Source organism: Salvia miltiorrhiza, chromosome 4 (assembly GCF_028751815.1).
Source record: "Salvia miltiorrhiza cultivar Shanhuang (shh) chromosome 4, IMPLAD_Smil_shh, whole genome shotgun sequence".
NCBI classification, from domain to species: Eukaryota; Viridiplantae; Streptophyta; class Magnoliopsida; order Lamiales; family Lamiaceae; genus Salvia; species Salvia miltiorrhiza.
The window spans coordinates 52,951,923-52,975,389 of NC_080390.1; the positions used below are offsets into that span (position 1 = coordinate 52,951,923).

Here is a 23,467-nt window from a genome sequence, read left to right on the forward strand (position 1 = left end):
ACTTTCAAACAATGGAATATGTTTTGAATTTTGATACTTATTTTATGAATTTTGAGATATTGATAAAAGTGAAACTAAATAGAAACTCTGGTACTAGTTCCAAACGTAACGTCGGCACTGGGGATATGACAAATTAACAAAGATGCCTCTATGTAATGTACCACGTAGCTGCTTTTGGAGTTGGCATTAATGTTATCAAATGTAGTATGGTGTGATTATAATATTTTTTTTGAATTACATATATATCATCAAATAAGTCGGTACATTTTACAAAAATGAAACCTAGTACTATGTTATACACAATATAAAATAAAAGGATTTGAATTAAGATAAATGGAGAAGTTGACACCGGTTGCACCGTGCAACTGGTTTCCAGAATGATATTACTTCATTCGAGAAATGACACTTGAACATTTTCGAATGACACTATTTCAACATATAACCAGTTACACGAGAGAGTGTCTCCTCATTTTTGAGGTAAGAGCGTGTGAAGATTAAGTTTGAAGATGGCCACAATAATTTAAGGAAGTAGTTGAGACTAATTGTGAGGAGGTATATATACAACAATTTTTGTTTCAAACACCACACTCTTTTTTCTCACGATAGATTTTCGCTCTGAAAAATCAATTATGAAACTCGATCGATCCCTATATGATCGAGTTATAACTTCCTTCAATTTTTGTTTATTACCCTTGTCTCTATCCAACTATCTTTCATTTATTACCCTTGTCTCTCTTATTACATTATGACTATCATGCATAAAACTGTCTTATAATTAAGAAAAATTATTCAAATAAAAATTACCACAAGAACTTGTAGAAACCATTCAATTTCGCATTATTTGAATTATAATTGGCCAATGGCAATTTGGCATTGGCAGTCCGCTTAAATTCGACATATAATTTTATAAAAGTGAATATTTAGATATATACTAAAAATATATGAAAATGAATTTTTACGGATTAACACGGCACATACGCGCAGCATGTAGTCCCAGCAAGTGAAAATGCAAAGCTGCGCAGAGTCTGGTACTACTGTCTCCGCCTAATTCAAAATCTTTATCTTTATTTGCATTATAATCAAAAAAACCTCTTTTATCTTCTCTACCTATAAATCCTCAGTCTCTCTCTTCCACTCTGCAACACTCTCTACCTCACTCTGCAACCAAATATGTCACTAAGCATGGCACCAAAGGATTCAAGCTGGTGGGTTTTCACTCTCCCAGCATTTCTGGGCTCGCAAACCCTCCTCGACGGATACCTCATCGTCACAATCCTCTCCCTCTCAATCTCCCTCGCTCTTCTCACCTGGGCCTTCTCCCCCGGCGGAACCGCCTGGAAGAACGGCCGCAACCGAGCCGGCGCCGTCGCCATCCCGGGCCCACGCGGCCTCCCCTGCCTCGGCAGCCTCCTCGCCCTCAGCCGCGGCCTCGCGCACCGCTCCCTCGCCTCCACCGCCTCCGCCATCAACGCCCGCCACCTCATGGCCTTCTCCCTCGGCCAAACTCCGGCGGTGGTGGCGTCGGATCCTCTCATCGCCAAGGAAATCCTCACCTCCCCTCACTTCGCCGACCGCCCCATCAAGCAGTCCGCGCGCAGCTTGATGTTCGCCCGCGCCATCGGCTTCGCCCCCAACGGCGCATATTGGCGCCAGCTCCGCCGCGTCGCCGCGTCGCACCTCTTCGCCCCCCGCCGCATCGCCGCGCACGAGCCCGGCCGCCAGAAGGACTGCGCCGCCATGATGCGGGACATCGCGGAGGAACAGTTTGCGAAGGGCTCCGTCTCTATCAGGAAGCATCTGCAAGCCGCCGCCTTGAACAATATAACCGGCAGCGTCTTCGGCCGGCGCTTCGACGCGGAGATGAGTGAGCTTCAAGAAATGGTTAGAGAAGGGTTTGAGCTGCTTGGCGCCTTCAACTGGTCTGATCATTTGCCGTGGATGTCTTACTTTTACGATCCTCGCCGCATTGTCGCACGTTGCGAGGCCCTCGTGCCACGTGTCAGAAAGTTCGTCGCCAACATCATCGATGAGCATAAATCCAAAATTACGTCTCAGGGAAATGTGTCTGATGCTGGTGATTTCGTTGACGTTTTGCTGTCTTTGGATGGCGATGAGAAGCTCGACGACGATGACATGATCGCGGTTTTATGGGTATTTTTCTTAGTTTTATTTATCTTTTAAATAATTATTATATAATTCGTTTTTGTGTCAAATGTGATAAACGTGATTTTTATGTAATATTTAGGAGATGGTATTTAGGGGAACGGACACGACGGCGTTGCTGACGGAGTGGTGTATGGCGGAGCTGATTCTCCACCCGGAAATCCAATCGAAGCTCCGCCGCGAGATCGACGCGGCGGCGGCGGGGAAGGCGGTGCTAACGGATGCTGACGTGGTGGGGCTGCCGTATCTGCAGGGGGTTGTGAAAGAGACGCTGAGGGTGCACCCGCCAGGTCCGCTGCTTTCGTGGGCCCGCCTGTCCACGTCGGACGTCCACCTCAGCAACGGGATGGTGGTCCCAGCCGCCACGACTGCGATGGTCAACATGTGGGCCATCACGCACGATCCGGCGGTGTGGGAGAGCCCTTTGGAGTTCCGGCCTGAGAGGTTCGTGGCGGCGATGGGCGGGGCCGACGTGGACGTCCGCGGCGGCGATCTCAGGCTGGCGCCGTTTGGTGCGGGTCGGAGGGTGTGCCCGGGGAAGAATCTTGGGATCGTGACGGTGGCGCTGTGGGTGGCGAAGCTGGTGAGGCGGTTCGAGTGGACGGAGGACACGGCGGCGCCGGTGGATTTGTCGGAGAAGTTGAAGCTGTCGTGTGAGATGAAGTGCCCGTTGGCGGCGGTGGTGGTGGAGAGGAATGTTCCATGTTAAGGCTGTGTTTGGATGTTTCTAATTATGTCTATTTTTGTTTATTTAATTCATGTTTTAGTATAAATATAAGTTAGATTGATGATTGCCTTAGTGTGAGTTTGGAGGAGGGAGGTTGTTTAGTGAGTGATTTTAGATTATTATAATTGTTGACTCCAAATTTTGATGTGGCTTTCCCTGTGGAGTCAACAATTTTATGTTTTTTTGGTCAACCTTTGATTTCTAATTATTATATGACGATATATAGTTTGTTGCTACGTTATTCCAAAACATTCCAATATTACCCTCTTATATTATGGATAGTAGTGATCTATTACACAGAAGAATTCGATGTTTATTCATAACTAGTGTTATCACGATATATAGGATACACACAAATCATTTTATTTATATTTTCCCTAATGGAAGAAAATAAATATGGAATCGTATCATAAATTAATTAGTACTCCCTCCGTCCATGAAAAAGAGTCCCATTTGGGACTCGGCACGGGTTTTAAGAAAGTCGTTAAAGTAGGTGTAAGTGGAGAGAGAAATAAATTTATAGGAGTAGTGTTAATATGACTTTTAAAGTCCCTAATTCTCAATTAACTTTTGATGACAATTCATAATTTAAATTTAATAAAATTATTGAATTAATTATTGAACACTTAATTTTTGAAATTAATTCAATATACACTTCTAACATAATTTTAATTAAAAATTCAATTCAGAATTCCATTTTCATTACTGATTCAGCTTAATGATCGAATTCAATGTAATTTTAGATGGTAAATTAACTTGAATTCAACAACAAATTCAAACAAATCAGATTCTGAAATTCCAGCAACAAATTCAGCAACAAATTCAGAAAATTCAGCAACAATTTCGAACAAATTCACTTGAATCCAGCAACAAATTCAGAAAATTCAGCAACAATTTCGAACAAATTCACTTGAATCCAGCAACAAATTCAGCAACAAATTTCGAGCAACAAATTCAGAAATTACAGCAACAATTTCGAGCAACAAATTCAGAAATTACAGCAACAATTTCGAATTCCAATCCATGAGAGTGGGCCGACGACGTCGCTTACCCACGAAGGTCACCCCTCGCCGCCGGTGGAGACGACACCCTTTTCAGCCGAAACTCCAAGGGGGCTGCTGCCATCGTCGACGCCGCTGCTGGAACCTCCACGATCTTCTTCTCCCTCCCTCTCTCCGACCCACCGTTCGTAGTCGGCCCGGTGGCAGCGGTTCCCCTGAATCCAAATCAAATTCCCAACAATCGCACAGAGGGAGGTGACGAGAGCGAGGGGGATGTTTCGCAAGGTACCGAGAGAGGCAGTCGGCAGTCGGCGGCGACGTTCCTCGCCGGGGAAAAGAAGCGGCGCCGCGCTGCACGATGTCGCGCCCCTCTCTAAAATCCCGCTGCCACCGTAGCGTTCCCTTGCGCCACCTACTTAGGCCATCAATAGTCACCGACTCAGGCCATAAGGAGGGGCAAACTCGCCGGAGAAAGGCGTCACCTTCGCCGGTGAGAGGCGGCGCAAGTGAGAGAAAATTAGGGTTCAAAGAAATGAAAGAAAGTGAAAATGTGTTGCGTTTGGGGAAGAGTTTTAATTAAGAAAATAGATTAAGATTTAATTATAGAAGTAAGTAGATTGTTTATTAGTTATTGTGGTGGGTCCATGAATGACAAATAAAGTAAATATGAAAGTCAAAGAAGGGTAAAATGGTATAAAAAGTGAAACAGGACTCTTTTTTGTGGACAAAAAAAAGAGGAGAAACATGACTCTTTTTCGTGGACGGAGGGGGTAGTATCTTCATTCCTCTTAACAAGTGTGCTAATTTATTTTGTAACGAGAATTTATGTGAGTACGATTAAAAAATAAAAAAATAATGGAGCCTAATCTTTCGGAGCTTGTTTTGATTAGTTCTCGAAATTTTAAACTTTGATTATCAATGATGTGAATATGATATATACATTTTTCATCTATAAGTCCATCTTCTACCTTTAAATAAATCAATCAACAATATATTTGTTAATACGTATATTATTAAGAAAATTGTAATTATGATGTTTGGAATATTAATTATTTGTATATATTTTGTGAGTAACATAGTCTTCTTAGTTCTTATGATAATATTACAGATTTAACTAGAAAATAAATAAATAAACATAATCGACGATGAAGTTGAAGGACATCAAGAAATGTAGGGTTTTGTATACGTATAGCTTGCTCGTATGTACATGTGGAATTGTAGACAAATTTGCTATGAGCGTCGGTGGTAGTTGGACAAAATACATTTATTGGGGTTGCCCCTACTTCCATTTTCACTTGGCAACTTGTAATTATTATTATTATTATTATTATTGAGAAAATTTAGCAACTTGTTTTTAGTTTCATTCCTTTGGCAGTTAATTTATTTTATAATTCCTTTATTTAATGTATACATTATAATCTTGCTTAGCATATTTACGTACATACAATATAATACACGTAAATACCTTTTGACATACACTTCATTATATTTTGAGACACTTAGTCGGTTTGATGTTGAATCGCACTTCAAAGACTTACGAACATGGAAACCCTAATTCCACACCATCAAATCGATGTCGTCATAAATTATTCAAATATTAAGCATAACAAATTAAGTTGCAAACCAAACATCATAAAGTATATATACATCTAAAGAACCTCCAACCAAACTAATTATCCTCAACCATCGAATGAGATTCAAATATTTTAACAAAGTAATATTTTTGGAAGAATTAAAGTGATAAATTGAAGCACGTTGGTGCAGAGTGCAAGTTATGGCAAGACAAAGACCAAGTGCAAGAAGAAGAATACGATACTATTAATGTAGTAAAGAAATACATTTGAAATCGAAAGAAATAAATGTGGAGATTTGGGATCTGTGAGAAAGTAGTACTAGGTGATAGGTCTAGGGTTATGGCACGCCACCATCTTGCTTGCTTGCTTGTACTTTGCTTTGCTTTTCTTCAAAGCACAAATATTTAGTTGTACTTTGCATCTCTTTACAATATCCTCACGCGTGTCAAAACTCTGTCCATCAATTCTCATACCACGCCGACAACACCAAGTACTAATACTATTCAATTTATTTTTGTTTATTTCGCCCTATTCTCTCCATTTAAATTCCACTATAATTAAAATTCGTAATACGTATATTGCTTCAGAGTTGGTATGAATTATCATACAAATCGAAATGATTTTATCATGTTTTTGTATTTGTATTGGATCGTATGTTTCGTACTACTTCTTATCAAATACTCACGGACGCACCCTTTCTACCACAGAGGCACATGCCCCACAATTTTTAAACAATATTTTTATCTTACGGCGAAAACTAGATCCTATAAACAAACATATAAAATACGTGAACAAGAGATAGTCAAATCGTGAACAACTAAATGTTCACGTGTACACAAGATTCAACCATCTTTGTTCATGTATTTTATGTATTACAATTGTTCAAGACTTGACTATCTTTTGTTCACGTATTTTATGTGTTTGTTCATAGGATCTAGTTTTCACCTTAAGATAGAGTTTACACTTGATCCTTCCACTATATATATATTAAGGATTGAGAGTTAAAAAATTAATTAATTTGTTACATTATATATATTTAGTTTGAAAGAGTATTTTAGTACTCACTTCGTCCATTAATTCGTTTCCTAATTTATCATTTTGGTCATGCCACCAATTTGTGTCATACTCATATTTAGTAACTATTTACTTAACAAATGAATCACTTTTTTTAAAAGTCGCGCCTCCTTTCCACCTAATATAGTACTTTTTTATAAAACTCGTGCCTCATTCCTCTAAGACACAAATTGGTGAACGGAGGGAGTAATTAATATCATAAAGAATCGTTTATTTCGAGAAAGAAACTTTTGATAGTGTTGATAACCAATCAATCATACAAATATTTTGGTCAATGAAAATTTGTAGGTTTTAATTGCAATAGACTTGAACTACTATGTAGTAATTTTTTTAATGTATTTTATATTTAAAGTTATTTTGTATCCCTATAATAAAAAAAATTCTTGATCCATCCGTGCTCCTTATGTCTCAATAAGCTTGTCTTATTTTTTTGGCACAGTTATTAAGAAAAGTTAAATTAATGGAGTAAGATATTAAAATGTGATAGTTATATTATACACCTTAATCATTCGTACCAAAAAAGTCCTAAATTGATAGTTTAAGACTTCTCAGGTGAAATGAGTCATCTTTCGGTCACCAATTTTTTTGTATAGATGGACATTTTATAAAAAAATGATGAAAGATCATGATTTTTTAGGAAAAAAAAATCTAATACAACCCCAAGATTGATCCTTGGGGCAAAAATAGTCATATGGCAACATTCGTCGTGTTTAACACTTAACGTCTCAATTAGTATGCAGATTAATCTACCTATCACCGCCCGCCCCATGACGATTAGAGTCCAGAGGTAGAGGAGTTGCTCTGAGGCTGGGAGGACCAAGGGGCCGATTGTAGCGATGTTCGATTTTAGCTCTTTATATTGCTCCGGAGCTTTTATTTGTTAATAATCATTGTGGAGAAAGATGGAGTGGGGGGAGGGGAGAAGATGCTGCAGTGTATTATACAAATATCAATATCGTTAGGCTTGATGGCAATTTGGTGCATAAGAGAGTTGATGGTGGAGAAGACGACTATCTGAGCCTCGCATTAGGCAGCTTCCATGGTGGGAGTGGGGAAAATGTGTAGTAGATTGCCGGCGGGAGGCAGCCTCCTCGCCGAGGATGGAGCATAGGATGCGCACTTGGAAGTCGACGCTTTTTGGATTGTCTTCTGAACGCTCACTTAACGTCTGTTGGGTGGATAGATAATTTGCAGACTAATCGAGATTTTAAGGTGTTAAATGTGATGAACGTGGTCATAGGATTTTTTTTATTCGAATAGTGATAACCCTCGAAATACAATTTGATATTTAATCTTTTTCTAGAAAAAGAAAAAAAAGTTTAACAAATTTATGGCAAATGCAAGAGTTCGAAACATTTTTAGGAGAAAACGAAAGTTGTGAAGATTTTATAGAAAATACTCAAAATTGAGAATACTAAATGTAGTGATACGTATAGTATACGTATAGATACTCTGTTAGGGTTGGTGTGGGGGGTGGGGCAGGGGGTCCAATGCATGATGATGGTGGTGATGTATTATTATGGGAAAAAGGAGAGTCGCCGTACGATTCGGTATCGTAGTTCCTGAAAAATGGGGCTATGACAGTACATTAGAGATCACTCTTTTGATGCTACAATATCTGATGAATGTCCTTCTCACTACAACTACCCTAATTTTTGGGTCGGCCATAAATACATTGTCACACTTCACAATTATTTACATTTCCTCATATTTATCTTCTACAGTAATGTGTGTGTGGATTCTTGGGAGATCACCAATTTATGAAACCATGGTATCTAGATATACTGCCAATTAATTAATTAATTAATGGTAATGTATTAGTCTTCGTGTCTCGTTACAAGTGTTTATATATATATTTTTATTGTTATATAACAAGTGTCTGTTATCATAAATAAATAAAAAAAAACTCCACCACATTTTATCTTTTACTCTTCAATCATTTTCATTTTTATCTTTTTATGGACCGATGAAATAGAAGTTAAAGGTAGATGAAAGAGAATAAGAGATAAGTAACCGAAAGCTAGAGAGCAGACAGAAAATACAATTTTTTAAAGTTTTTTAAATATAATTATATCTTATTTATTTTAAATTTATTTTTGATAATTTTTATATCAAAATAAACATTTATCATGATTTTATATCAAAAGAATGGCGACGACCGACAACCTTTTGAAGAGGCATGTTCCCATCCCGAACTCGGAGACCGTTTGTAAACTCAGCTTCCTAGAGGATGAAGACACAGAGCATCTTTTTTTCTCTTGCCAAAAGTCCAATGAAATCTGGTATGTGCTCCTCTCCTGGTTCGGTGTTCAGTCGGCTCTCCCTTCTTCTAGAATTGCCCATTTCCTTGCTTTTATTAATCTCGGGCGTAAGAAGGACGTCAGATTCCTTTCCGGTGTTTGGATCTGTGTGGTTTAGTGTATTTGGAAACAAAGGAATAGATGCACTTTTGACCAGGGGTGTTGGATCAAAGAAAAAATTGTTGCAGATATTAAATCTCGCCTGTGGGGATGGCAGAAGACTTTCCAAATGGGTCCACTTCCTTCTGATTTCAGATCTTGGTTTGAAGCAGTTAGCTTAGTGGACTGACCTCGTTCCTTTTCTTTTGTTGTCTTTCTCCTTCGTCTTGTGACGATTGCTCTTCTTTCCCCTCGTTCTGTTGTTCTTCTTCTGGTACCTTTGGTACCTTTCGATCTTTGAATAAATTTTTCCTTATAAAAAAAAAATTAAATTGATTGAATTTGTGTATTAGCTTTAACAGCCAGTGCCGATTGTGAATGGGTGAAAATACTATTATTTGCATGTTCAAATTCCAATTTCCCAACAAAGTTATAAGTTGTTTAATGTTATTTGTCGTAATTGATACCATCCTTTGGCTAGCTATAATATGATAAAAAAAATTATGAAATTTATATATTTAACTTTTTATTATGTTTAAAATGAAAATAATTAAGATTAGTTAGTTTTATTTTATTTGTACATTGTAGCTATTCTTTTTTTTTTAAAAAAATATAATCAAAAAATAATACTCTCTTCGTCCTAATTCAATAGGTTAGATTTTTTATAAATAAGTGTCTGTTATCATAAAAAAAAAAAATAGGCTCCACCACATTTTATCTTTTACTCTTCAATCATTTCCATTTTTATCGTTTTATGGACCGATGAAATAGAAGTTAAAGGTAGAGGAAAGAGAATAAGAGATAAGTAATCGAAAGCTAGAGAGCAGACAGAAAATACAATTTTTTAAAGTTTTTTAAATATATAATTATATCTTATTTATTTTAAATTTATTTTTGATAATTTTTATATCAAAATAAACATTTATCATGATTTTAAATTAGAGATATATAGTGTCATATGACACTAAATAAATATTTTTATATTTTTTATTTGGACGTCCCAATTCAATATGACACTTTTTAATATGAAAAGTCAACATATAACAAATATCCCCACATAATTCATTGCTTACACTAAATATCGTACTTATTTGCTCTCTCCTATTTTATTAAAAACTATTCGTTTCTTAACACTCATGTCCGAACCTTGTGGCCTATATATTGAATTGGGACGGAGGGAGTAGAAAATGAAAAAAAAATACAATATATACAAAATAAAAAAACAACAATATTCTATTTTTATTTTAAACAAAATATTTAAACACAATAAATTTAAAATTATTATGATCACTCATACCATCCATAAATATGTAATTTCTGATAGAAATGTGAGTGGTGACGACCTTAATGGTGGAAACAGTAGGAGCTCAAATTTCAATAGAAAATTAAACATAATCACGTGAAAATTGCAGTAAAATTTCACAGCAGACAATTCGCGTCGTTACTAAAACCTACCACTCCCTTCCATTGCAATTTGCATGGAAGGATATATACGACAACCACTAATTTAATTCATCCAAAACATGCATTCGTCCAACATAATTACCCAAATATTGATCAATTGCTTATTTAGATAGACAGTAGCAAATTTTGAGTATTTCAAAATCTCGAGAAGAGCATGTAATTTAATGTTTGTAAGTTGTGATGATATAATCTGAGCATTGGGTACATGCTAGTTTGAGCAAATAAATTAAAATATTTATTCGAAATAATTGTGAAGATTTTGGGTTTTTTTTTTTTTTTTTTTTTTGGGCATTTGATTGTCGATTAATGGTGGGTGGTTAGGGTTTTGGCGATAGGGTGCAGGGATAGGTTGGCGTAGGGTGCAGCTTTAGCTTCATATATTTATTGCATCATTGGACGGTGGTGGCCCACCGGCCTTAACCAATATGCAATGTATGCCGTCTGATTTTTCTGATTTCCAATTTGTTATATTCTGGCAACCCTAATTTTGTGTTGACTTGATTGGACATGAGTCACTTCATCACGTGCTGCTCTGTACGTTTCTATCAGTCTTTGACTCCCTTCTGCATCCTACGTGGCTCTACTCCCATGTATTTGCCATGTGCCCTGCATTTTAATGCAACCACTCTATTTTCTCTCCTTCGCGTGCTAATCCTAAAATGGCAAATACTTCCTCCGTCCATGAAAGAACTTTGTAAGAGGGAGTGACACAAATTTTAAGAAAAAATATTATTGAGTGTATTGAGCGTGGATAAAAGGTAGTTGGGTGTATTGAGAGTGGTGAAAATGTGTTATAATTAATATTGGGAGTTGCGAAAAGTGAAAAGTAAGAGGATTATAAGTGGTGGGGTATAGTCCAAAAATAGGTAGGAAGTTCTTTTGTGGACGTCTCAAAAAGGAAAGATAGGAAGTTCTTTCGTGGACGGAGGGAGTGCTATCAATAATTCTCAACACTCAAGTTATCACTACCTATGAATTACTCAAAAACTCTATCCATCTCTCAAGTGTGAATTTTAATTACTTTTTTTTTGACATAAATTTTAAAAAATGAGTACTATTTATGGTATTAAGTATGATTGATGAAAAAAATCTAGAAAGTAAATAAAGGGGAAAAAATATCATATAAAAAAAGTGATCAAAGTTTATGGAACAATTCAAAAAATACTGATCAAATTTCGCAGGACGGAGAAAATAATTTGTTTTTTTTAAATTAAAATACTACAATTTATCTATTTAATTATGTTGTTTATATTGGATTTTTTTTTATAAAGTAATTTTTCTGTTCACAAAATATTTTCTTAATTTTTCATAAGAGCATCCACATATGTTGAGTTAGTTGGAGGCTCATTCACGGATGAAATTACATAAGAGTCAATGTCATGCATTGATGAGGCTCATCCAACTAAGTCATATTCATTAGGTTTGTTTGTTTTTTTTTTTTTTTTGAAAGTGCCTGTATTGCTCGCACATGCATAAAATAACGGATGAACACGGCTTATCCATATGAGTCGAGCTCGAGTCACCCCCTTGCGTTGGTCGACTCATCCACCAAATCGACTCGAGTCGGACGGATGAGTCGATTGATGTGGGTGCTCTAAAAACATTTGTGAGTGTCACAGATCTTAAGAAATGTTATTTGAGAGTTATTATGAGTGCTTTAATTCTATTTTATTTACAAACTTGCCACCAATTCAATCTTAAATCAATTTGAAAGTAATTTCAAATTGAATGTTTGCTTTTCAATATACTTCACCGTCCTCCAAAAATTGTGGTGCAATGGAGATGACACAAATTTTAAGAAAAAGTATGGTAGTTATGTTTTGAATAGAGATCGAGCCTCACACTTTTATAAATAATGAGTGGAGATAATATTTTTCTATTGATTTAAATTTGTGAGATTATTTTCAAATAAAGAAATATCACAATTTTTTAAATCACGCGAATATCTTAATAAGATCATAATTTTAGGGAGGAAGGGAGTAATATAGATTAGGCTAATGCATTGTAGATCAATTCATTATCATCATAATCTATTAATCACAATTAGAGCCATGCATCGTGCATCTGAATGCTCCTCAATGTGCTTCTCTCAAAAGCTTGTCATATAACGTCAAAAAGTGTACTTTTTGTGATAATAATCGTATACTAGTTGGCAAGTGTAATACTATAATTTTTTCTGTGTTTATTTTCAATTTTAATCTTAATTTGCCAATTTATATTTATTTGTTGTGTTTTAATTTTGTAAAATTATTTAATCATAAACTATTTTAGAATACATTAAGTTATTAAGTTTTGGTTTCGTGACAATTACACAATATTTTAGTTGTAATTTTGTCAAATAATAATTATTGTCAAAGCTAATAATTGGAAGTACAAACTACAAAGTATTTTTTTTTATCAGACAAACTACAAAGTATTAGTTAAAAATTAATTTTTAAAGTTATAAACAATATTCGATTGTAATAAATTTTGTTTATTAGTTTTATTTTTATCTGGATCGAATATTCCATCAAAATATTCTCTGGTATATCAACTGGCCTACGCTTTCATTCCCAAGACTGTGCTCAAGAACCTCAATTCCTTGTTCTCCAGATTTCTGTGGGGTGGAGACTCTCAGTCGAGAAGAATCACCTGGTTTAAATGGAGCTCCTTGTGTTCCAATAAGAAAACAGGAGGTCTTGGGTTTCGGGATGTGGAATTGTTTAATCATGTTCTGTTAATTAAATGGCTTTGGAGATTTTTGGTGGATGGGGGAGCTTTGTGGGCGAGAGTGATCAAATCGATTTATGGGGAACTTGTCTGGGGCGAAGAGGGGGATTGCTCGATGGTGGGAAGAAGTGGGCAGTTGGGGTGGTGGGCGAAAATTGTGGAGAAAGGGGGAGGAAGAGACGATAGATGGTTCATTGATCACCTTCAACACAGTCTCGGGGATGGGATGAATACAATGTTCTGGGAGGACGTGTGGGCTGTTAACAAACCTCTCAAGTTCTCTTTCCCGAGATTGTATAACTTGTGCTCGAATAAGAAAGCCCTCGTCGGAGAGAGTGGGTTTTGGAAAGGAGAAGAGTGGGTGTGGTCGGTGAATTGGAGGAGGGATTTGAGGGAAAGAGAGAATGGACAGGTGGAGGAACTTTTGAGACTTGTTGCTGCTTTTGTCCCTTCTTCAGGTTTAACTAATGGATGGAGTTGGAGGGCAATTACGGACGGTAAATTCTCAACAAAGTCGGCTTATGATTTGGTGGCGGCTTCCAGAGAGGCGCAACAAACTCAACCGGCTGAGATGGCTATGGTTTGGGAGGCTCCAACATCGCACAAAGCCAAGGTGACAGCGTGGAGATGTCTTAGAAATCGTTTGGCTACCTGTGACAACTTAAGAAGACGACAAATTCAAATTAGCTGGGAAGAGAGAGGATGCAACGCCTGCGTCGCTGGAGAGGAGACGACGGAACATCTATTTCTTCATTGCCCGAAAGCTGCGGCGGTGTGGGACCAAATCTTCCAATGGTTACACATCAAAACGGCAAATCCTAGAGGTACTCTCCATCATTACACTTCCTTCATCTCTGCTGCCAAAACGAAGAAAGGAAGAAGATTGCTAAATGCGTTATGGGTGGGAACGGTTTGGACTCTATGGGAAAAAAGAAACGAGAGTCGTTTTCAAGGAAAGATTTGGGATATTGAGAGACTTGTTTTACAGATCAAGGGTAGACTTTGGAGTTGGAATGAGGTCTATAAGGTTTTGGAGTTGAGAATCCCTTTCACCATGTGGTGCTCTAAGGGTTTCAATATTTCCTTCTTGTTTTGATTGGCATCCCTGGTGCCTTGCTTTTTATCTTAATAAAATTTTAATTTTACCGATCAAAAAAAAAAAATTAAAGGAGTCGTAATTGCATTCAATTGACAATTGTTTGGACTTTCACGTATATTTATTATTTTAAGGATTATTCTCATTTGATCCATTTTCATTTTAGTTGCAATTTCGGCAAAATAAAGGAATTGTAATTGCATCCAATTGACAATTGCAATCATTTTCATTAATTTAAGTCTCGCATTATCAATCTTTACGTTAAATTTTTGTTGGTGCTAAAAATCTAAAGTTCGATTACAAAATCATACTAATTAATATATTAACTAAAAACAATGATCAAATCTTAAAGAAAGGAAAATGCATAGCAAATAACAAATCGAAACAACAGAGTTCGAGGCTTTTTAGGAGGATTTTTAGGACAGTAATTTAGATTGATTTGGAAATTAGGATAATAACTTTTGGACTTGTAAAAATAGAACACTAATATTTGTTAAGAGTAAAAATAGGACACTAATTAATAAGTGTTGCATCCGCAGGACATTTTTCGGCCCAGTATCGGCCGAGAAATGTCCTATTTTTACGACGCTTATTAATTAGTGTCCTATTTTTACTCTAAAAAAAATTAGTGTCCTATTTTTACAAATTTAAAAATTTTTATCCTAATTTCCAAATCAATATAAGTTATTGTCCTAAAAAATCCACTGACTCCGAAACAACATATATTTATTGTGATCCGAGATAACAAATCTGATATAAGTCGACTACAAATTGTACGAAATCGATTAATCTGATAAAAAATGGTGATCCTCTGCCGCGTTACTGGCAAAATCATAAAACCTAGTAATGGCACAAATATTTTGTCTTCTTCCAAAAAAGAGCGGCGCCGGAATTCATATGACCTAATTAAGAATGTATTAAATCATTTATTTATTCTTTCCAAAACCGACCCATCATCATCCTAGCATACTATTTCATTCAATTTCTGGTTGGCAAAGTTTTAGAAAATATATTAAATAATGCGTTGCATGTAACTATATATGGAGTGCATGATTATTTATCTTGAGTCTTATTACAATGTATTGAATCATATGTACATACATGTACATTGTTGCCTCATAAATTAATCTTTGTCTACACAAAGTGAGAATAAAACCAAACATGTTGTGGGCATGGTTGAGAATTTAATTGGGACAATGTATTTGGATTAATGTTTTTAGTCGAAAAAGATCAAACCATAGGATATATGTCGGGACGCCGAATCAATCTATAATAAAGAAAGATGTAGCAACAATAACATAATATTTTGTCTTTAGCCCTTGCAATGTTTTCCATATCTAGGCCAACAAATGTGTTGAAATGTGTGCTCAGATTTGCTCTTGCTAGGGTTGTAATTGGGACTTGTATCACTAGCTGATAATTAAATTCGATCCCTATATTTTGTACCCTACTACTACTACTCGATTTAATGGAATATGCAATTCAATACTATTGTTTATAAAAAAAATTTCGTTTAAATAGAAAAAAATGTATCCTTTAGTATGCTACATAGCATTATACTATTAAGAGCTAAGAAATAATTAACGCATGGTTCAAGAATATGTTATTTGCGTGCGTTCTATGTTCAAGAAGTCCTTTTTCTTTTCTTTTTTATCAAAAAAAGAGAATTTTATTGAAAACACCGGTGATACCAGAGGTACCTACAATTTGATATAAGAAGAGAGCGAAAACTCGCTTGAGCACCACACTGGGAAACTAACATCCGCCTCAAGAACCCTGAACATGATACACCAGCTCCACAATCTGCCTTTAATCTCCGAGATCAGATTTTGCACCTCCCAAACTTTTCCTTCAAAACGACTTTCATTCATTCGTTTCCACATAAGCCATATTGTGCACATCCATAAAGCTTCATTCTTGATGATTGAGCGTCATCTTGCAGTTCAAGTTTAGTCTATGGTAAAGATGTGGCTAAAGTGCTCTTTAATTACACATGCTGAAGTGTAACAATTTTGATTAATATTTCATCTAGGAAGGATGAGGAAAAAAGGAAAAATAAAATATGTGTTTAATTTAGTTTCGTATTGTACTACTATATAGAAAGATTTGGAAGACGAGAAATGATCTCATTTTCAACAAACGTGCTCTGGATATTACTATAACTGTGGAAGGTGTTAAGATTAATTATTGGAAATGGTTCGTGCACATTTCCCCAGCTAGTTCTGCCACTCCTTGAATGATTGGTGTTGTCGTCCGAGAGATTGTATTTCCATTTAATTGTAGTCCCAATTATTCTTATTGTTAACATTTTTAGTGTATGTAAGGATTGAATACCCCTTGTATTCTTTATGAATATATTTTAGGATTGAATTAAAAGATTTTTTTTTCTTCGAACAATATAGTGTGGGCTACATTTTTATTTGTTTAGTTATTTGGTCTAGGTTATACTAGCTTGTTTGTTGATCTGTGAGAATGTGATTGTGTTTATAAGCCTAGTCTTGATATTTACACCGGAATGAGAATGTGTCTATGAGCTTTGGCTTGATATTGTAGCATTTTAGGCTTTCCATAATAATAAAAAATGTTTAATAAGGTGTTTATTGTGTAAGAAGAATATAACATACGTGGAATGATTTCTTTATGAAATAAAATCATGAATTATTTCGCATTACTTCTTTGGTTAAGAATAATTATTAACCGCCTAAAAAAAAGAATAATTATTAACAATTAGTCGTTTCATTTCATTTGACATTGAATAAATAGTTCCAATTAATAAACAATAGAGTGGGCATTGAAGCGGATGCGACTGCGAGTGTCAAAGCCCAATTAGGCCCATTAGTATCAACATGGACCCGTCTATATTATTGGGGTAGTGGGCCTGTATTATATATGAAGCTGAATTGAGTTGAAGAAATAGATATAATTTTAGTGTAATTCTATTCATAGTATTAGTCCCCATTTTGTTCACTTAATTTTTATTTATAATAATAATAATAATAAAAAGTATTAATTTATTATTTTATCCTATAACTCATCACTCAAATTAAATACATAATAAATAATTGAATTGTTCTAAACATAAACCCATTTCTTCTTTATATAAACATGGTACAATTCAAGAAATCGTAGACATTTGACTTGAGCAAAATAAATCCTAACAAAAATCAATTGGTATAGCGCCTAGTATTTTTCTTTTGAAAACGCATTCACGTTACAATTGAAACGCATATATAATAACTAAATCAACATAAGAAAGAAGGAAATTGTAGCAGCAGTCAACATAACTTTGTCGAACTTTGAATTAAATGATCCACAATGAAAACATGAATTGCTTATTGCTTCAAATATGTTGGCGAAATACGATCTTGAAATGATATATGATGAAATAATAAACTATAACAGAATTATTTATGCAAAATGATTGATGTAAAATAATTGATTTTTGATTTATAAATTGTTTAAGAACTTTTTTTTGTAAATATTTTTAAGAACCTAGAAAAATTGTAAATAATTTAGGGAATCACCCTATTTTTTTTTTTTTTAATATGGAATCGCCCTATTATTATTAATCGTGGATAAAAAAAATCATTTATGGATAATTTTTTGAAAAAAAATGCTCCTCGTAAATAAATGTAAAAAAATTAGAATAGTATCTGAAAAGGGCCTTCATTGGGCCGCCCAAGATTCTCGGAGTCACCACAAACGGTCCACACAAAATATTCTCCCAAATCGAGAAACTACTGAAAGCTTCAAACTGAAAACGACTGCGACACAAATGGCGATCTCCATCTTCAAATTCCACATTCTTCGCCCGCGCACTACTTCTCTATGGCCGCCAAGCAATGCAGTCTTCAGCTGTAGACGATTCCTCGACCTTCCTCTTCTTCTACGCTCTCGTCCTCTTCATTCTCTTCCTCATTCTCTTCCGATTCTCCATCATTCCCATCTTCCTCCTCTTACTCTTCCTCCTCCTCTCCTCCGACGTCATTTTCACACTCCTCGCCCTTCTATGTCCGCCGTGAATTCCTCCACCGCCTCCGACGGCCCCATCTCCTCCTCCGCCGCCGATAAAACCGTAAGCGCTCTGTAAATTAGCACTGTGATGATTTTGTCTACGATAAGATTACTGCAATTCAATTGTTAGCTCATTCAATCGATACATTTCATTTCACGTATGCAATTAGACATGCTACAGCTCAATTCGATTACTACCTCTTTTAATTGATGAATTCTACGTATTTAGTTGGCAATCCGATGATGAATTAATGCAATTAGACTTGTAAATTAGGGTTCCCCCTTTCTACTCGTTGGCATGTGTTTGTTGCTTAATTTTAGGGTTTTGATGTAGTCTTTGTGAAATAGGTGAAGGTGGTGATAAAGGGGAGGGTGCAGGGGGTATTCTACAGGAACTGGACTATTGATAATGCGAGGGAATTAGGGTTGAAGGGGTGGGTCCGGAACCGGAGGGATGGGGCAGTAGAGGCTGTGTTCTCCGGTGTCCCGGAAAAGGTTCAAGAGATGGAGCAACGCTGCAGGAGAGGACCGCCCGATGCTATGGTGACGGGCCTTCAGGTCTCCCCCTGCACCGATGATCCAGGGACGACATTTGAACGCAAGCCAACCGTTTGATGAAATGTATCAAGGTATATATGTATACATTTTTCATACATGTATATGCTTTAAGGAAATAATTTACTTGAACTAGTGCTGCTCAAGTACTAGTAATCTTGTATGTCTTTATCCTCATCACAGTGTGAGGATTTATGGGGTTGCATTTCGAATGTGCCTATATATTTTACTAGGATTATGGTGGATGCGGATGAGGATCTAAATTCTTTGCCATCTTATTCTTGGTAGCCTTGTTTTGGAGATGATGATTTTGGATTGAATTTGATTGGTTTGTATAGTTAGTTTGGCTACCTGCAAAATGTTTGGTTTCCTCTTATGATGTGTGGGGGGTGGGGTGTCTTCTGTTGCATGTAAAGCCTAGTAATTAAAAAGAATCTAGTTTTGTAGCCAAGAGGTCCAAGTCTTGATGGTGTTGTAAGCGACTACATCATTTTAATCTGTATGAGGCATGGAGTGTTTTAATCATAACATATATCGACTTGCTTGTAGGAATAAGATTTTTTTTTTTTCCCCCGATGATTGTGTACATCAAAAGGTACACTAATAAGACTCTCCTTTGTGAGAGGTTTTCCCACTTTAAGTGGTGTTGTATTCCCGCCTGTGTGCGGTGTTGTATTGTTTGGTGTTGAAGGTCCCACACATATGGCATTTCTCGCCTGCGTACGGTGATGTTTTCCCACTGTTTGGGTGATAGTGAGGTCCCGCCTGCGTGCGGATTGCATAATTGATTATATTCAGATATCTCTTGTAATTTCAAAAGAAAGAAAAAAAGAAGAAGATAATTTGATTGAATAATTTAACCCAATTTTCCTTGTTTTCAGGAATCAGATTAATTTCTTGATTTTTCAATAATTAAACCAAACATTGGAATTTAAAAATTAGGAATTAGATTACTTTCCTTCCGTGGCAAACAAATATGTTTATCTCTCTCTATATATATATAAGGAGAATCATTTCCAAAAATAGTAAGTTGTATTCCAGTCAAAAGCAGCCAAGGGGTAGAGTGGCGATAGAATTGTTAATGCTTTTGTGACATAGCCTTTAAATTTCTTTATTTAATACATGCTAACGCCAATTCAATTTTGAGTCGATTTCCATTATTTTTTCCTACTAGATTTTGAATTAACTTAGTAATAAGTTCAACTCATTAAACTTCTGGATTTGTGGATGAATATGACAATGATTTTTTGTCTTCGAAATGGCACAAGTTACTGTACCTCCAAAATTCCAACTGAAATGTGCAAACTTATACGAATATATAGAGTTTGGGCTTCGGGCCCAAGTTAAACTTAAAAAATGGCGGCTGGTGATAGACTAACAAGTAACAAATATAAAAAGATCGCACAAAAATATATTTTGAAGGTTTTTAACTTTAGTTTTTCTTATAGAATTCTTTCATTTGTGTATTAAATATAGGAATAACAAGTGTAACACCTAAATCCAAAAAATCAAAAGGAATTATAAAATATCTAAGTTGGTGTCGATTATTTCGGTTGTACTGCAAGTATGGGAAAAGTGATTTAAGAATAAGTTGCGAAATAGCATGTGAAATCAAGTTTTAAATGATTGTTTGATTACTTTCATTGAGAAATATGTGTTTCTACAAGTTTCCAATAACGAGGTTGTGAAACGTTTTGAAAAAATTAAGACCCATTGGAAGATAAATATTAGATAGTTATGTATTTTTTTTTAACAATATTTTGGAACGTATTATTTTTATCATTAAATTAAGTATCTTTCACATATATTTATTACTCCCTCCGTCCGCCAAAAGTATTCCACAATTACTATATTTGGCGTCCGCAAAAGGTATTCCACTTTCCTTTTTAAGCCATGGTCCCACCATCCACCTTTATATTTTATCCTTACAAACACTCTTTATTTACAAAAAACCCACCCCAAATTCAATCTCAACCACACATCTCATAAAGTGGTGGGGCCCTTTCTCCACTACATCAACATCATCACACATTTTATTAAATTATGTGCCCGACCAAAGTGGAATACTTTTGGCGGACGGAGGGAGTAGATTATTTTTTCAGACCTCCAGTTTAAAAATTCTGAATCCGCCACTGTACGCAAGAACGAAAATTCAGAGGATGATGGAATCTACGCAAGAACAAAAATTCAGATGAGAGATAATTGTTGAGTGACAAGGGAACCGTGTGTTTTCACCGTGCAGAAAAAATAGGCTGTCAAAAAAGATGTTTACAAATATACATGGTTATTAATATTTTGTTAGTTACACATCTAACCTTTAGATTGATTAAATAGACGCTGGGGTGTATTGGATTGAGATTCTGTAGGATTTTAAAGAATTTCGAAAGTTTGGGTGTATTCAATCCAGACTTTTAAAAGTCCTTTAAAATCCAGAAATATTCAATCCAATTTTTTTAAAGTTTTTTAAAATCCAGAGGTATTCAGACCAAACTTTTTAAAGTAATTTAAAATCAGGTGGTATTCAACATTTCATGGATTTTAACAATCCATGGATTCTGATGGATTTGTCAAAAGAAAATACAAAGGACAAAATCTGAGCTTCAGACTTGAGATTTCGATGGATTCCTCTAAACTCCACACGACTCCACCCGGAGTCTATGGATTTCTAAAGTCCTTTAAAATCCATGGACTTTTTAAATTCCTTTAAAATCCTACATAATCACAATCCAATAATCTCACAAAATATAGGGGATCTCATCCGAGCGCTCGTAATTATGTATATAACATGTGTACTATGTGGGACAAAATTCAGTAAAAATGTTATCTTTTGTGAGAAATGAAAATAATAAATAAATTAGTAAAATTTAAAAATAAATCAATATAACACATGAATAGTTGTATGAGTTCAATCCCATCTGCGTACGGGTAATTTTATTTTGCCATAAAATAAAATAAAATTTATTACTCTCATGTCCTACAAAAAATAGCAATGTCACTATAATTCAATTCAAGTTGCAACTCTAACTCATGGACCACCTTGCTAGTGGTATCTAATAATCGGTTAACCGTTGTGATTGCTAATTAGTAGTTCATGTTGGTTATTTAATACCCTGTAGCTCTCATCCACCGTCTAACATCACGTCAACTTATGCTATGAATTAGCCTAAATGGAGTCATAATAAGATTAATCTCTCGTTTGTTATAAAAGATTAAAATTTTAAGATATATTTGAACTAATTTTACTTGATTCATATTCCACTAAAGCAGTAGAATTGGAAAAATTTTAATCTTGAAATACAAATATTCAATACAAAGTAAACGCATCCTTATAATAAAATAAAAATTCAAACACTTCAAAAAACTTTCCCTACTTTACTATGTCTACACGTCAGCATTTTCTAAGCAGTGAGAGATACCAGCTTTGTTTCCAGATCCACAGCACAGAGTTAAAACCAATCTACATTTTTCTAGAGAGAAATTGCAATATGGAATGGAATCACGTTCAAACTGACTATGTATCAAAACAAGCTAGTTGATCTGTTGATATATTTGGCCATAGCCATCTCCATAAAGTATCTCCATTGCACTGTAGCAGACAGGATTGGGACGTCTAAGCATCGTTCGACCGGTCCCCCTCCCCGGCCCCGGCCCCCGCCTGCACAGCACATGCTGCACGAGCGCCTTCTATTTCGCGTTATCATCTCCCTGCTATCCGTTATTCTCACATATATGGTTGGAAACTGTCCTTACTTGTACTGCTCCGATACGACTGGCTGAAAGGGACCTCTCATAGTCTCTGCATATGATCCATCTTACTGATCTGAATTTTTGTTCCCTCTTTCCCTGTCTATAAATCCTCGGGTTTTGGCAGATAAACATACCTCGTCTGCACCGTCTCTGTCTCAACTCGGGAGGATGAGCCGAGGTTTCCTTATCCATAAGCTCGTCACCAAGATGCTCCAGAAGATCTTCGTATGTAGGTACGACTGTGAAGAGGAGTCCCGTCGGTTGCTCAGTGGTCTGCCGGAGGATGTGAAGAAGGGGCATTTCGTCGTGCACGCGGTTGATGGTGGCGAGCTGAGGAGGTTCGTCGTGGAGTTGAGCTACCTGGCCCACCCAGGCTTTCTCAAGCTGTTGGAGCAGGCGGAGCACGAGTTTGGTTTCAAACAGACCGGTATTCTCGCTATACCCTGCAGATATACCGACCTACAATCTGTTCTTCAAAGTAAAGCGTGATAGAAAAGGAGAGAGAGTTTTATTCAAATGCTTTATTCGTCGTACCTATGTCTAGGGTTCTGTATAAATGTAGGTTCGAGTTGAGTCTCATTTCCCGGGCAGAGAAGCCAGTGTACCCTGCCATGAGAGACGACATAGATGAGACAATATTCAGTTGCTAGAGTATGAGATGGTGTACAATGTTAGAAATATAGGAAGTGTTGTGATGATCTTTCGATTTATTGTGATGTAATGCACAAAAATAAACATATATGCCATGAAATTTCTATTGTTTACCTCGTTCGTTTCTCTGCTGACAAAGCTGGGTCCAGTGATCAGCTCCGTTTGTAGCGAGAGATGAGACACCTGGATATATCTATCTATCTATCTATCTCTATATATATATATATGCACGCGAGATCCTCTAGTCCCAACGTCGTGCTTCATTTCGACTTTTAGAAAGTGATGATAGGGAC

At 36.1% G+C, this 23,467-nt stretch overlaps 3 protein-coding genes across 7 annotated transcripts; 2 read left to right on the top strand and 1 right to left on the bottom strand.

The window, feature by feature from the left end:
• The first annotated feature begins 1,051 nt into the window (after positions 1–1,051).
• Positions 1,052–3,144, top strand: LOC131020516 (cytochrome P450 78A7-like). Its single transcript, XM_057949370.1, has 2 exons — positions 1,052–2,151; positions 2,246–3,144. The coding sequence occupies exons 1-2, from the start codon at positions 1,171–1,173 to the stop codon at positions 2,870–2,872; spliced, it is 1,608 nt and encodes a 535-aa protein (XP_057805353.1). The 5' UTR covers positions 1,052–1,170; the 3' UTR covers positions 2,873–3,144.
• Positions 3,145–17,867: 14,723 nt separating this feature from the next.
• LOC131020517 (uncharacterized) lies at positions 17,868–21,071 on the top strand. Of its 3 annotated transcripts, none has more exons than XM_057949372.1 (3): positions 17,896–18,282; positions 18,570–18,850; positions 20,879–21,071. In XM_057949372.1, exons 1-2 carry the CDS (start codon positions 17,983–17,985, stop codon positions 18,834–18,836), a joined length of 567 nt encoding a protein of 188 aa, XP_057805355.1. In that variant the 5' UTR covers positions 17,896–17,982; the 3' UTR covers positions 18,837–18,850; positions 20,879–21,071. The 3 variants fall into 3 exon arrangements, with proteins under 3 accessions (XP_057805354.1, XP_057805355.1, XP_057805356.1); XM_057949373.1 differs by lacking the exon at positions 20,879–21,071 and adding an exon at positions 19,224–19,304; XM_057949371.1 differs by lacking the exon at positions 20,879–21,071 and having other exon boundaries at positions 17,868–18,282; positions 18,570–19,021.
• Positions 21,072–22,079: 1,008 nt separating this feature from the next.
• Positions 22,080–23,430, bottom strand: LOC131020519 (uncharacterized). 3 transcript variants are annotated; one of them, XM_057949377.1, is made up of 3 exons: positions 23,289–23,430; positions 23,058–23,129; positions 22,080–22,966 (listed from the first exon to the last, which is right to left on the bottom strand). In XM_057949377.1, exons 2-3 carry the CDS (start codon positions 23,101–23,103, stop codon positions 22,485–22,487), a joined length of 528 nt encoding a protein of 175 aa, XP_057805360.1. In that variant the 5' UTR covers positions 23,104–23,129; positions 23,289–23,430; the 3' UTR covers positions 22,080–22,484. The 3 variants fall into 3 exon arrangements, with proteins under 3 accessions (XP_057805360.1, XP_057805361.1, XP_057805359.1); XM_057949378.1 differs by lacking the exon at positions 23,289–23,430 and having other exon boundaries at positions 22,080–22,572; positions 22,658–22,966; positions 23,058–23,275; XM_057949376.1 differs by lacking the exon at positions 23,289–23,430 and having other exon boundaries at positions 23,058–23,267.
• Between the last annotated feature and the right edge of the window lie 37 nt (positions 23,431–23,467).